Source organism: Pteropus vampyrus, unplaced genomic scaffold (genome assembly GCF_000151845.1).
Source record: "Pteropus vampyrus isolate Shadow unplaced genomic scaffold, Pvam_2.0 Scaffold62, whole genome shotgun sequence".
Classification (NCBI taxonomy): domain Eukaryota; kingdom Metazoa; phylum Chordata; class Mammalia; order Chiroptera; family Pteropodidae; genus Pteropus; species Pteropus vampyrus.
In genome coordinates this window covers 5,415,986-5,431,177 of record NW_011888843.1, presented here as the reverse complement: position 1 = coordinate 5,431,177, position 15,192 = coordinate 5,415,986, and the positions used below count along the sequence as shown (strand labels likewise).

The following is a 15,192-nucleotide window of genomic DNA, read 5'->3' as shown; positions in this document are numbered from 1 at the left end:
TGAGCACAAACCTAAAAGTGGAGTTGTTGAGCCATACGGTAATTCTCTATTTAACTTATTATTCAGGAAACACTATTTTCCACAGTGGCTGCACCATTTTACATTCTACAAGCAGTGTACAAGAAAGAGTTCCATTTTCTCTGCATCCTCTCCAACACTTATTTTTTGGTTGTGAGTGTGAATTCTTGGTGGTAGAAATTCTCAAACTGTCCCATGACGCGTCTCTTAATGTGAATGTTGTCACCTCATTGATTTTCTCAATGAATGGAATTACATTCTTATCATTGTTAGTCTAAAAACAAAAAACAAAAAACAAAAACCCTAGTGTTCTCTGCCCTTTTCTTCATGGTTGCCTTTCTCATAGCCCGCAGTTCTCTCCTGTTCCAGCCTCCTTTGGGCCGTAGCCCTTGGCTTTGTCTGCAGATTGGGCACTCCTAGCCCAGGGTCCCAGATTGATTGCTAGGAGGAGGGTATGCATTTCAAACGTGCCCAGCTGCCCTCCCCCATCACCTCTTATATCACCATGCTCCCTAAACTTCACCTCTGTGTCTCCCTGGCTGTGTGCCCTTCAGCAAATTACTTCACCTCTCTGCCTCAGTTCTGTCTATAAGTTGGGGCTAATTAAAGTACCTGCCTCATAAGGTTGCTGTTAAATGGGTTTATATTTGCAAAGCGCTTAGACGAGGATTAGCACATGTTAATTAAAGGGATGTTACCTATATGGTGGTAGTACGCTGGTGATGCCATTGTCATTGTCCTGGTGTCCAACAGATGAACAGCTGCCCATTTCTAGAATGAGCAGGTTGACATTGTGGTAGCCAGGATAGTTCCTGGAGACCAGAAGTCTGAAGATTCTCGTTTGACTCTAAGGCTTAGGAGGGAATGTGAGCGCACGGGTTTGCGGCCGTAGTGAAGGCTGGCCTTCGTGCACAGCCCCAGAAAATATTTTCACCCTTCGCCCTCCGCTTGCTGCAGCTGCCACGCACACCCAACGAGTCCAGCGCCGACTTCTGGTGATCTTGAGAAGCCTCTAACATTTTTCTATTGTTCTTTGATTTTACTTTGACCTAATATTTTAGATTATTTTCAAATCTCATCCAAACACAATTTCAACAGTTTGCACTCTTATTTTGTTGCCCAAGAGAAGTGATAGGTTTTTATTTTAGGTTTAGGTTTTAGTTTAGGTGTTTTGTTTGTTTGCTTGTTTAACATTTTGTTTTGTTTTTAAGTAAATTTACGTGAAGCGTGTATTAGCAAACATAAAGATGCGCTTCTGTTTTAGCTACATGTACAATATCTGCAGACACAAATACTACAGTTTTTCAGTGGGTAATTTACACCTCACTATTATATCCTTTTCTGTCGTGAAGATTAGTATGACTCTCAATACACAGCTCTGAATAAATGAATGTATCAGCATTTAGCCTTGAGGAGTCCAATGTAATTTTCATCATGATAAATTGCATAATAAGCAAGAAAATGTTTGCTTATTAATCTATAACCAGAATTAGATTGAAAATGCCCTGTTACACCCATTGACACACTGGTGCAGGCTGCAGAGGGGCTGAGACTGGGAGAGATGGAGCAGCGACATGCGCAGGGGTCACCTGTGCCTGATTTGCTGTGTAGACACGATCCCAGGCTCGGCTGCCTTGCTTCTGACTCTGAAGTTAAGCTTGCTTTATGAAGCTCTTATGTTTGGCTCATGCTTTTTAAATTTTAGTTCATGTTTACTGAAAAAGAAAATACACAGGCAGTGTTCCTTCTTTATTCCCCTTCTTGTGAGTTTATGAGGGAGGGGTTTGCAGGAAGGGTCTGCTACCCAGTCCTGAAGAAAGCATATGATAGCAGTTTCTTTATTCCTTTCTCTTTTATCGATATCCTCTGTCAGAGATGACTCCTGTGAGGTCTCCTACAAAAACTGTATATGGCTCAAGATTAATAGGGCATTTTCCAGAATTAATAATACGTTATTTCAGAAATATGACTTAGAATTTTACATCTTTCAAATAAAAACCTCACGTTATTTTCTAATGTTTTCAAATGTGTTCCCAAACTTTTTATTTTATTTTATTTTTTTGTTTGTTTTTTTTAATAGCAGAAAAGAAAAGCTTTATTAGAAGGGAAAGTACACTTCCAGACGTAGAAGCGGGCCTGATCAAGCAAAGCGTGGCTCAGAAGGCCCCCAAACTTTAAATTATGTTTATTAACTAAACAAGCATTTCTTGAGCAGCTAATATGTGGAAGGGACAATGTTAGGTATTATACATAGTTATGCATCAGACAAAAACCCTGTCTCCAAGGCACTTGCATTCCTACAGGAAAGATAAGATCCGCCTGGAGATAGCATGATGTGAAATGAGAAGGAGGGTAAAAAGCCTAGACACTCAGAGCATGAGAAGAGACAGGTAGCTGGGTAATCAGAGTGTGCAAGGAAGGGTTCCATATGAATCTTTCATTTGGTTAATTATGAGGAGAGTGGGGAAAAGACAGGCCATGAAAAGGACAGCGATGGGAAAGCACAGGCATGCCCCGAAGATGCCGGACAGTGCTTTAAAACATAGGGCAAGTAAAAGTGAATATTGCTTTTAGCTAATTTTATTCATTAATTCCTTGCAGAACTTAAACTGTGGGACTCTCCCATCTAAAACTCTAACATGCTTCTCAGTTATCTCTAGGGAATAGACATTGGTTTTACCTTAAAAAGAGTGTTAATGAGTTTTTTCCCCTTGCTTCTAGCACCTGCCACATACGTGGCAGTATGCAGGCAAACGGAGGTATGGAATGCAGTCCTCTTATTGAATGCTTGCTCTCTGTGAGTTTCTGTGCTACACACACCATAAATGTTCCCATCTAGATATAGAGGAGCTCAAGAAATAGGCATCGTCATTGCCCTTTTGCAGATGAGGGAAAAATGGATCCATTGTCTTATCTGCAGTAACACTGTGGCCGGTGAAAAAGATGGGATTCAAACTCAGGTCTTGCTGACTCCAAAAGCCACGCTTCTATCATTGTGCCATCTTTCATTCAAAATCTAACACTCCCAGAATTAAATACCAAATAAATTTAAAACAACCTAATAAAAGGACATAAAAGTGGTCAACTCAGATTTTCAGTGTGCTTTCAGATTTTTAAAATAGATTTAATGAAATCATTTTCATTGAGAATTATGTCTTCTAGAAATTGAAAGCCTATTTAAATATCAGTAAGCTTCATGAGTGCTTGGGCCATGTATTATGTATTTATTCTTATTTCTTCATAACAACTGTCAAGTGGCTTGCATGCAATAAACATTTACTAAAGTCGTAGAATTTTAGAGAAGAAAATCTTCAAAAATATCTGATCTAATGCCCTCAATATGCTATTAAGTTAAAGTAAAGTTTAGAGGGATCAAACAACTTGTCTGAGGTCACAGTGCTACTATAAGAGTTAAGACTGTCACTTAGGTCTCCCGATGCCCATTTTGCTGCTCCCAGATGGTATGATTCTACCACCCTTTCTATGACAAGTGATCTACAGGTAGAATCAGATGCGAGAGATTTTTTAAATGAATGATTATTTTTAAATCAATCATCATTCATGATGCACTGTTTAATACAAAATGGAGGCTGTACTTCATTGAAACCATAGGTTGAGATATTCCCAGCTACTTGTGGGGAAAATTACAAATTCATAAGTTTGTTAGGTCACTATAGTTATGTACATATTGATAAAGTATTAGAAATAGTAGAAAATTCTACTTTATAAAGGAACAGAAAAATCTTTGCATTTCTGGAAGGCTAGACGTCCATCTATACATAGTCTATGATTTTGTTCCATTTTCATAGTTCATGGTGCAGAGACTTCACCCTGAAAGAGGATGGCAGAGCAGTGTTGGCCCTGGCTGCCGAAGGTGGCCGGCCGGTCTCTCATCTCATACTGCCATGACTGACAGTTGTTAATAGATTACACAAGACCATTGCCTTTCTGGAATATTCAGTTTACTAAATGTTAAGAGAGAAACATGTAGTTACTGGAAGCTACACATGCTTCGATAACATACAGATAAGCACCATATGTTAGAAAGATTCTCTTTGAACTGTACAGGGTTTGAACTCAGATGTTAACCATATTTTTTAAATTTGAGAGACTGAGAGTAGAGAATGGAACACATCATATAAACACTAAGGTGTTATAGAATTCTACATTTAAACTATTTTTCCTATTCTTATGACATTTATTTTTAATAGAAAATTTATAATCTGAGGAAACCATTTAACTAAATCATATTAGCATAGTTTTAGTCATTGCGTATATACCCAGTATATAAGAAATAGCTCTAAAAGGTAAGCATTTGTTGGAGGAATTGCCATCTCTGAGTTTAGGAAATTAATATCACCTATGAATTACCAAATTAAGGTTTAACACTCCAGAGAGGAATTGAAGATTTCTTATTACAGCAAAGACAATTGTTAACACACCTGTTTTATCAGGAAGGGGTAAAGTAGAATTCCCAGATGTTATGTAATTCAGTATGCATTTTCAAAATAATTTTAATCTTTGTTTTCAGTGGGGACTATTTTCAATGCCCTGTTGCTATTTGTCCTAGTCAGCTTAGGGTAACACAACAAAGTACCATGGAATGGGTTGCTTAAACAAAAGGAATTTACTTCTCATGGTGACGGAGGCCGGGAAGTCCAGGATCAAGATGCCAGCAAGGCAGGTTTCATTCTGAGGCCTCTCCTCTTGGCCTCTAGGCGGCTGCCATCTTGCCATGTGCTTACATGACTTCTTTGTGCTCAAGACTGAAGAGAGACAGAGCAGGCTCTCTGGTGTCTCTTATAAGGACACTAATCCCACCACGAGGGACCCACCCTCATGGCCTGATTTAACCCCAATTACCTCCTAAAGACTCATCTCTAAATATCATCACAATGTGGAATAGAGTTTCACAATACGAATTTTAAGAGAAGACACAAGCATTCTGTCCATAACACTGTTGACTGTGATTTATGGGCTATTTGATAAAAGTTCAAGTATTTTTGCCCCTGAATATTCCCTTACAGCATTCCTTAATTTGACAGATGAGGAAGTCTGACAATGTAGGCAGTGACATTTAATTGAAGTGGTCCTACGTGTAACTTTTTAAATGTTTTTACCACAGTAGATTAAGGGTTAGAACAGGATTAATGAGCAGTCAGGTAAGGAATGAGCTCAGCCTAAGGGGACTATTTTTCTATTCATGTTTTTATTTATAATATCTATCATCTCTGATATTTCATATCGGATATGTATACAGAAATGCTGAGTAAAGTAGAGAGTGTGTCATATTTTTTTAGACTAAAGACTGAAACCAAAGGTCCGACCTATAAACCTATATAACAAATGATCTGCATAATAGCCAGATAAGCAGGATCAGAAATAAAAGAGTGAGTTCTGTGTTTATATACAGATTCTAGAATAAGGCAGATACCCCTTTAATTTCAAGCCTCTGATAATGTGATCCTTCTTCATTCAGTTAGAATCCCATGTTAAAATATATCACACACAATGCACTCTTGACTTCAAAGGCTACTACATGCAGAATTAGACTGTGTCTGTTGGGACTGAATCAATTCTTTGACTTTATCTCCTGGTCAATTCAGTCAAATAACTGGCTTAAGTGATTTTTTTTTTCTGTTGAATTTGCCAGGTAATGTCAGTTAGCGCATAACTGTTGAGCTACCACTGTCTCAGGGCTGAACTAGGCACTTTGCGGGGGGAGACAGCATTAGAAGGCATGGTCCAATCTGCAGAGTTCACAATACGAAACGAATTTATTCTGCCTGGCAGGATGAGATTCGATGCTAAGGGCCCAGAATAAACTGGTGGTGGTGTCGGCTCTTTTGTTTCAATAGAAGGTATTTGAGTGCTGGTAGGCTTCCACAAGAATCGAACAGAGGGGAGCGAGAGGGGTAAGGGGGAAGCATAAAGAAAATACTACAATTACAAAAAAAGAAATAGAATTTTAGGGACCAGCTTTGAAATTAGCCTGCCTCAGAAGCGTTGGTGTTGAAAAAACTGAGTTATAAATTAGTGAAAGAAGATTATGGAGGGCCTAGAGTCTCAAGCGAAGGAGTTTAAGATTTTTCTTGGAAGCAGTAGAAACCACTGGAGGTTTTTAAGCATGTTAACCATGAAATCAAGTTGGAGCTTTTGGAAGATTGCCCTAGTAATGGCACACTGAGTAACGCACAGAGGGGAGCGGCAAGAGCTCTGTGCTTCTCCCGTGCCTTGGCTACTCCTTTCTGTCGTCACACTCACAACCCTCCGCTTTTGCACTGCGGATGCTCTAGCGGTCACGGCAGAGCCCTGACCTTGGAACAGTAGATCTGTCCACATTATGCAGTCCCGCACTCGGACTGCCAGACACTGGTGACAGGAATCACTCAAACGCACACATTGACTCATCCCCAGCGTGTTGGCTGTTCCAGCTTCCACTGAACTCAGCGGGCAATACCTCTGTATGTCTTTGGTTAGCTTCCTTTCCCGTTACTCTGCACCTTCTCTTCCAGAACCCACCACCATCACCAAACTTTACCACGTTTCTTACGAGAAGAAGTTTGCTGATTCCCCCAAATTTACGAAATCCTTTGCTGAGATGGAGGAAGCGTCATGCATGACTAGGCCTTTAACTTGAAGCCAATGACCTGCTGTTACTTGATCTCATTTTCACTTTGTTTCTGTTTGTGAGGGGCATCTTTGGTCAGAAGAAGCATCTGTTATACATATAATATAGATCAGATGCAGGGCTAGATGTTTTGCGTCTGTTATCTCATTAAATCTTGTCATCAGTCTGTGAAGCAGATATTTCAGTATACTCATTTTACAGACATTGTGCTTATCAGGCTAGTGTGGCCACAAGGCTCAGCACAAGGGTAAGGGGAGAATGTCCACTTGTCACTGTGGCGTGAGCCTTGAAAGTCTGTCAGCTGACGACCCCCATGCTCACGTGCACACACACGCATATTCATTCATTCTTGTTCGTTCTTTCTCTCTCTCTTTACTCCAACCCCCTTCTCAGCTTCCCACTAAGTGTTTCTCCTCCATGCAAGGAAAAGTGTGGAGGAGAGAGCTTAGATGGGGGAAGAATTTGCTAGGATCCTGTTTGTGAGTAGAACTCTGGTTTCCACCTCAAGAGATGACAGCAGCACACAGCTGGGAATGGGCATGACTTTTCTGGACATCCAGGAGGATGCTATAATGCTTGTCCTACAGAAGCTAGACCCCATCTCTTCGCCACTAAGGGAGCAAGCAGTACATCCATGGGGAGGGTGGACAGGCGCCCAGAGCCATGAAGTTCAGCAGGGGTAACACTGCTATTACTGTGTTTCCCTTGATACAAGCTAGCTCTCTCTGTAGGCAACCACTTACCTAACATAGATCCTATGTTTCACATACAACCTGCAAATCTGTTTCATAAGCTCGGCAGGTCATCCTGTACCTTTAAAGTTGGTCATTTGTACCTACACGTAAGACTTTAGCTCAGTTTGATCTTTCTGAGGACTTTGTGAATCCCAGTTGTTATTTAATACAGTTACTCTCCCTTACATGTTTATATCCACACCCATCGATAACTGTGCATCCACTGTTGATGCTGGCTGAACAAAACAGAGCTGAAGTCCAAGTATTACCGCATACCATGAGAAATCTCTCTCAGATTTGCAGTCTAGCCATTTATCCAAAGCTGCTGAGTTTAGTCATGTTACCAGTTCATTTATTCAATTTTAACCGAAATGTCATCAAGCCCCTCCCCCTTTTTCTCCAAAGGTCAGCTCTCCTGAAAGACATTCACTGCTGCCTTGGCTCCTCACAGAACTTCTCTGGACCTGACTTCTCCTTGTAACATGCTGATATCACCCACCTGGCAGGGAGGGATGTTTAGGGGTAGATGCAGAAGGACAAGCAATAGCACTAGAGCATGACCTCAGATCAGGACCTTGGGCTTCATGGCCAGTTGCTGTGCTCTGTGCCATGCCCTCCAGTGATGGGGCAGGCCACCTAGGACATAGACACTCCTTTTCCCTGGCTGACTGGTGGGCAGGGATGTTGCTTAGGGGATCTTTTCTGACTCCAGTATTCCGTAATTTTATTGATCTTATTAAATTTGATTTAAGTTCGTTCAGAATTATTTAATTAACATACCATTTTTGTTTGTTATAGCCTTTCAGGTATTATCAGCACCTGTTCATCCACAGAGATGAAAAAAAAAGAAAACATGCAGTATCTAAAAAGTTTACTTAGCTTTTGAATGTTTTAAAACGACTTAAAACACGATCTAAACTTTATCATTATTAAGTCGTCTGGTCCCAGCACTGCTCACATAGTAAACATTCCTTTTGCTGAATTCTCAATATTAAAGTTTAATCCAGACAAGAAACTCGCTAACTGCCCACCTTGCTTTCCTGCTGAGCGTCTCTCTCTTCTGGGCCCTGCTGGGACGTGGGCATCGGGATCTTCCGTGTGGGTGACGTACCCACCAGTGCACTCCTGCTGCTCATTGTTCAATACGTGCGTTTGTCCTCTCAACTCACATCTTTCTTTTGAGTGGTAAATATCAAAGGAAGGCTCACCACCCTTCTCTCCTCTGCGTTCCTGCTTGACAGCTGTATTCTCAGTCAAGATTTAAGCAGCGTAACAGTGCCACAGAAATTATAAGCAGAATTTTCTGTAACAATTTACCTTTTTTTAACAATGATGCCTATATAATGCATCTTTACTTTCAACTACAAGTTAAAATAATGATTCTTAGATCCGTTATAGAAATACCGATGAACTTTTTGAGAATTTTTAGTAAACATAACCCAGTTTACACACGAAATACACAGAGTTATTTAATTAGAGCAGGACAGATCTTAAGTTTAAGTATTTAAGTATCGAAATTATTTAACTAGAGGGAGAAACTATAATAGGATCTCTTACTGAATAACAAAATATACCTTATATATAGTTGCTTTGTGGATCACATGCTGCATTTTAATTAGAAGTTAATACTTTTCACAATTGTCTATAAAAGAAGCTTGGAAACAGAAAAATATCTTTTTTATGTTTTAGGGAATGGCAAAGGCATGGGACATTACTCTCCTGTTGGAACATTCTCACAGTTTGGAAAGATTCATCTTACCATGTACATATTCTTATCTAGATAGCCTGGACAATGCCAGGCTGTATGTTCTTTATAGAGAGAGAATAACTATCAGTTAATATAATTTTTGCATCAATGCTAAATAACTATTGGCAGAATAGTGGATTGATTCTAAAAGTATTGAGTGTGGGATAAACTAGCATACGAAGGATATTTCAAACTGAAAATAATATAGAAACAAAAATTAATTTTATCATTCTCTGTTCTTCTGATAATTTTATAGACAGGAGTGAATTTTACTCCCTTTCAGCTATGTGGCCTTAAATATAATCTTTTAATGCAGCCATATAAACAAATTACCTTTAATTTTTCTTTTAGGAAAAAATTTGAAAATTCCCAGCAAAATATTTGTTCTTCCCTTATTCTGAGTTTTGTGATATATATTCAGTACTAGTTCTTGATAATTTGTTAACAAGGCGTTTGTAACACTTTGGACAGATGCACATACTGTTTTCAATCTTCACGGTTAATTATTCGATTTTGTATTTGATGCCAGAACACCCTGACTCCTAATCACTGCTCATTGTTGCAAGTCCATTATATTCTAACTGTTTGAGTGCTCCCATTGACCTTGAACTGACATTATAAGCTGTGTCTAATCTTTTCAGTCTATATTTCTAATGCTTCTTTTCTCTTTTCCTTTTTTTCTGATTCCTGTTTAGCATCACAATGGGGCTGCCTCTGAGCCCGGCAGCTGACTCCGCCCGCTCTGCAAGGCATGCCCTCTCGCTCATTGCCACTGCCAGACCACCCGCCTTCATTACGACTATAGCCAAAGAGGTGAGCGAACTTCTCAGTATGCTCCATCTTCTCATTTATAGGAATTATTCGATAATGTGAATCGAGGGTCCGTAGCTACAAATAATCTTTCCAGATTGTTGTAGAAAAATGCAAATTAATAATTTAGTACTGGAATAAATACGCATAATTACCTGTGTGCGTGCACACTGAATTCTACGACGGTGCGTTCATTACTTTGTGCTCTTCTGTTCATTTCTGTTCTCGATTAATTCACTTGTAAATATTTAACAATAGCTTCTCAATCTGAAATATGGTAGATTTATTCAAATTAAACGTATTAAAGGTATTTACATTTTACAAGTGTATCTACCTGTAATCACAACTATATTTAACACTGCTCTCCAACTGTAAACAAAAGTGTAAGTCATAAACTTGCTAATTGTTTTTCCTATTACATGTCACAGATAAAGACTTGAATGCCAATTGATTCCCACATTCTCAGTGTTCTAACTAATTGCCCACATTTAACTGAAAAACTAGTAAAGAACAATGAACCCATTATAGGGTCTTTCCTATAGGTCTTAGTGGGAAGGCAAGACAAGGATGACCAGCTTTTAAATTTTTTTAAAGGTTTGTTCCTTTAAAAATCTCAGCATGAATAATGTGCGGACTTGGTCCACGGAGTATGGGCTCTATCTGAGTTGTTTTTCCGTTAGCTGTGATGAATTTTTAAAATACTAAATAAATATCTCGGAGTCGGCCCTGACAACCTGAAACCTATTGGGCCTGTGTCTGCCCCAGAGCCATCCTTAATAAGCATGCTGCAAATATCTGTGACGTGAAGGCAGCTCAAGGGAGGAAGGGGGTCCTAACAGCAGTGTGGGTTTATATGAGGCAGTGGAACTTTGAATTCATAGCTAAAATAAATTTGTAGACTTAAGGATATGTGTCTTTCCAATGGTGTTAAAGTGAAGTTCCACTGTATTTAAAGTATTCGTACGTATATATGTGTTTATGTATTTTATAGATACTGTATATTTATATAAAGTATATGTAGGTGTAAATGACATACTTATTAGCCATGGAATTTTTCTTTTTTTACCAGTTTTTCCCATCAGTGGAATATGCACAGATCATAATTTTGAATATGCCAAATAAGCCTTCCATCAGTCTGACCACGTGTACAGGTCCTATAAATGCCAGGCATTAAACTGCCTCTTTAAAGAGAATAAACAAGTATTTATACTGTGTTTTTTAATTTAGTTTGCACCATTTACGTATATGAGTATTTTTAAATGAACTATTACAATAGCCATGCCTTGGATTCATTCTACTCCAGCATTTGGTTAGAAGGTAATTTTAAAATATTTTAATGTAATCGTCCACATCTGTTACTGTTTAAAACCAAGTTTTCTACCTCACCTAGCGGTCCTCACTGTTGCTGCCATCTCCTCTGCCATCCCCGTGGCCCGCTGCTCCGAGGCTAGTCCTCGGCCAGGCCGTGGCCCGCTGCTCCGAGGCTAGTCCTCGGCCAGGCCATGGCCCGTTGCTCCTCTTTCTTCTCTGAACTGTGTAAGACTTACAGTTTTTGTTATCTTAGTGCCAAATATACCAACCTTCAGTTTGTCTCTTTTTAAGAAATGTCAAGGTAATATTGTATCAAAGTCTCATATACCCAGAAACTTCGAGAATTTTATTAGAGCATACTTGCTGAGTGTTTATTGTACTAATTACTTCCTTTTGCAATCAGAAGTATTTCCTGACTCGCCTACGGAGGTTTGTTTTGTTCTTGTGTTTTTCTGTTGTAATAAGTGAAAAGCGAACCAGTGGCTAGAAATGTAAAATCCTATCAAACGACAGCCACGTCTACAGCATGGAATGTCTTTGTAGGTGCACAGACATACTGCTCTCGCAGCGAATACCCAGTCGCAGCAAAATATGCACACCACAGCTCTTGCACGAGCTAAAGGGGAAATTCTGAGAGTCATTGAAATTCTTATTGAAAAGATGCCCACAGATGTTGTGGATCTTCTTGTGGAGGTAAGAATGTCCTGTTTTAAGTGACCCATCCACAGCCTAGATTAAATATTCCAAGGTAGTAACATAAATCAGCCTCTTTATTTCTAAAGGGAAGAAAAAGAAAGGTAACTAAAATGAATTGACTTCTGTACCATTTCTGGAGATCTCATTTAAATTTCCTCAAAAATCAAAACAATTGTTCCGTCCATTTACCACTTACCTGGAATTAATTGGTCTGCATTAGAATAATTTTTAAAGGTCACATTCTCTTTGACATCTTTCATTATAAATAAAACAAAACATACAGTGTGCTTGAAAAAAAGCTACCTATTACTGTCCAGAAATATGAACAGCCTTTAAGGTAAATAAATATGTTTTCTTTATTTTACTACACTGTCTTATAAAATGTTTCTCACAAATAAGAGAAAGGGTAGCCTGTAGTATAAAGTAAAAATACTGTAATTTTAGTAAATATACTTTAGTTTTAAAGTAAATATTAAAATCAAACTATCTAGAATTTTCTTTGGCAAAGGAGACCTAAGTTAATCATTTAATTTTTGGAAAGTTGAGTATTTGAAATTCATTTCAGTTTTGTATCTTTTCTATAAAGGTTATGGACATCATTATGTACTGCCTTGAAGGATCTTTAGTTAAAAAGAAAGGTCTTCAGGAGTGTTTCCCAGCCATCTGCAGGTAAACAAGCCTTCGACAGCATGAAAAATAATTTTCAGTAACAAATAACTTTTTAAAAATCATAGTATAGTTAGTTAATAGCCTTGCTCAGTTAGAAATTCAGTCATTAATTTCATATCTGCTTACTTTCTAAAAACAACTTAGGCAGCTTATAGTCAAAAACACAACTATAGTAGAACCAGCTATTTGAAATTGGGTCATGAAGAGGTTTCTCAAAACTTAAAAAATGAATTAAAGATGATCATATCTATTGAATATGTCTGTATTCTTATATTCATTACTCAAGTTAACATTTACATTACAAAAAGGAGAGTTAGGAATTTTTTCACTTAGGAGAGAAGATACACTTTTCAGCCACTAGAAACCTTTATGCCACATTTTGCTGGTAAATTTTATTTATAATATAAAGCCTAGCATCTGTGTATTGTAGGTGTTTTGCCTATAAGAAAGCAAGAAAAGAAGCCAAGACCAGTTAAAACTTTTATAAACAATGTTGCATATGTTAATGATAACTCTAAGAATTTTATGTGTATAAGACAAGTTCAGTGATAGCCTTACTTATTTTTGCTCAGTTCCATGAGTGCATTGTGGTGGAAAGCTTTATTTTACACTGTAAGTTTCCTGAGAGTGTTGACGTTACACTGTGCCTCTTTATGTCCTATGTTTTCTGGTATTTCGGCAAGTTTTTGCTGAATTATTTACACTCCGTCAGCATTCTCATTTATTTTTCCATATTTACAATAGATTTTATGTTTTAGTCTCTTCATTTTGCTGTTTCTCATTTACACCACCCAGAAATTAAAACATGAACACATATAAGAAAAAGATTATGTTGTATTTTACGTGTGTATAGATGCATATTTTCTTATGATATAGATTAGGCATGTTAGCATACCGTAATTTTTTAAACATTAATTTTGGTTTATGTTCTTTTTGTTAAAAATTATATATGTTAAATCTTGGATACATATAATTGATGTTAAGAATTAATGTAGCTGTTATATTCCCAGTCACTTGTTCTCTAAGGAAATGTCTAAGTGAAAATGGACATTTGTCTGTCACTTAGTGGAGGTGAGGAAGCAGTTTTATTAAGACTCATCTTACTGAATATTAGCAAAGCACTCCTTATGGCACCAGTCACTGCTTCGTGAATAAGCCTCCCGGCGTCAGGGTGAGATAATTGCTCTAAGTTTAAAGGGCCTGTCTTTTCCCTTTGCTGGAAGCCTACCTCCTCCCCAGGCAGCATCCTCAGTTTCTTAAGTCATCTTAGTTTGCTGCATATCCATGTTTGTTTCCTATTGTTTAATCACCGAAGACCAAGGATCCTGCTTCAGGTACTAACTAAGGAAGCAAGTGTCTAAACTGAATGCTTAGCACCAGTTTTTTTTTTGTTTTGTTTTGTTTTTCTAATTGGCAGAAAGCAGTTGTGTTTGGTTTATTAATTTAATAATATTTATCAAACACCTACTGTGTATCAAGTACTAGCCAGGGTGTGGAGACAAATAAGAAATGAGGTGATATCCCCACAGAGCACAGGATGTAATAGGGCTGGTAATTATAAAGGAAAATAATTTCAGGGTGCTAAGTTATATGCTGGAGTAGAATTACATACCAGGGACAGGTTGGACAATAAGTGGAGTGCTGAACTCTGGATATGGGAGTCTTAGAAGTTTAACAAAGGAGAAGGCAGACTAATAGTAACATCTGTGAAAATGCTTTAATAAAAGTGGCTGCCGAATGGAGAGGATTTGTCCTCCACAGGGGCTTGGGTGGTGGCGGTAGAAGTTGTAGTGAGTTTTGGGAAAGCGTCATAGAAGAGCTGACAAGGTGAACTTTGCAGAAGAAGTAGAATTGTACAGAGAACCAGACCAGCAAAACTTTAGAGGCACGGAGGACTTCAGAGAACACTAAGCTTAGATGGGACTTCAGAAGTTTTACAGGTCAATGCCATGCCGCCTATTGGCTGATTTGTACTAGGTTGATAAATGAACAACAACAGAGATATCAATAGAAGGTAAAATTATTTTGTTGAATGTCTGCCATGTCCATGTCATCATATCAGGAGGTGCCTTACTGCACTATGAGCCCTCTACTTACGAATAAATACCTTTCACTAAATATGAAACACTAGAGTCAATAACATGACTAGCTGTGGGCCAGTAATGTGACATTTGTTTTTAAAATCTTTATATAATTTTGTATTCTTTTTGTTTTTTGCTTTCCTTTACTCTTTTTTTTAAAGACTCAATGAGTTTTAGCTGAGGCTGACTTCTATGATGTTGCTATATATATCAATATTCAGTTGCTGTGGTTGGAAGATCGTAAGTAGTTCAGGTTACAAATTGTAAATTCATTGAAAGAAAGAAGGATTCATATGAAACATTTGATTTTTCTAATTTTGTTCATATAATAGCTTTTCTGTCAATTGTTAAAACTTTTTGTAATATCTTCCACTGAAAAATAGAAATGAATTAGAACACAATGCCAGTAAAATTTGATAAACATTCTTTCTTATCACTCACCAAAATTTACTTGCTAATACATATTAAAACATGCGGTTATAGCTACGTGCAATA

At 38.0% G+C, this 15,192-nt stretch overlaps 1 protein-coding gene across 5 annotated transcripts in view; it reads left to right on the top strand.

Moving 5' to 3' along the window:
• The window catches only part of WDR7 (WD repeat domain 7), a 293,007-nt gene that overhangs the window by 205,023 nt on the left and 72,792 nt on the right, over positions 1–15,192 (top strand). For all 5 annotated transcript variants that reach the window (XM_023531156.1, XM_011361110.2, XM_011361108.2 and 2 more), the window contains 3 exons: positions 9,826–9,943; positions 11,795–11,944; positions 12,534–12,616. In XM_023531156.1, the coding sequence (XP_023386924.1) occupies positions 9,826–9,943; positions 11,795–11,944; positions 12,534–12,616 (351 nt within the window). The remainder of the gene's footprint in view (positions 1–9,825; positions 9,944–11,794; positions 11,945–12,533; positions 12,617–15,192) is intronic.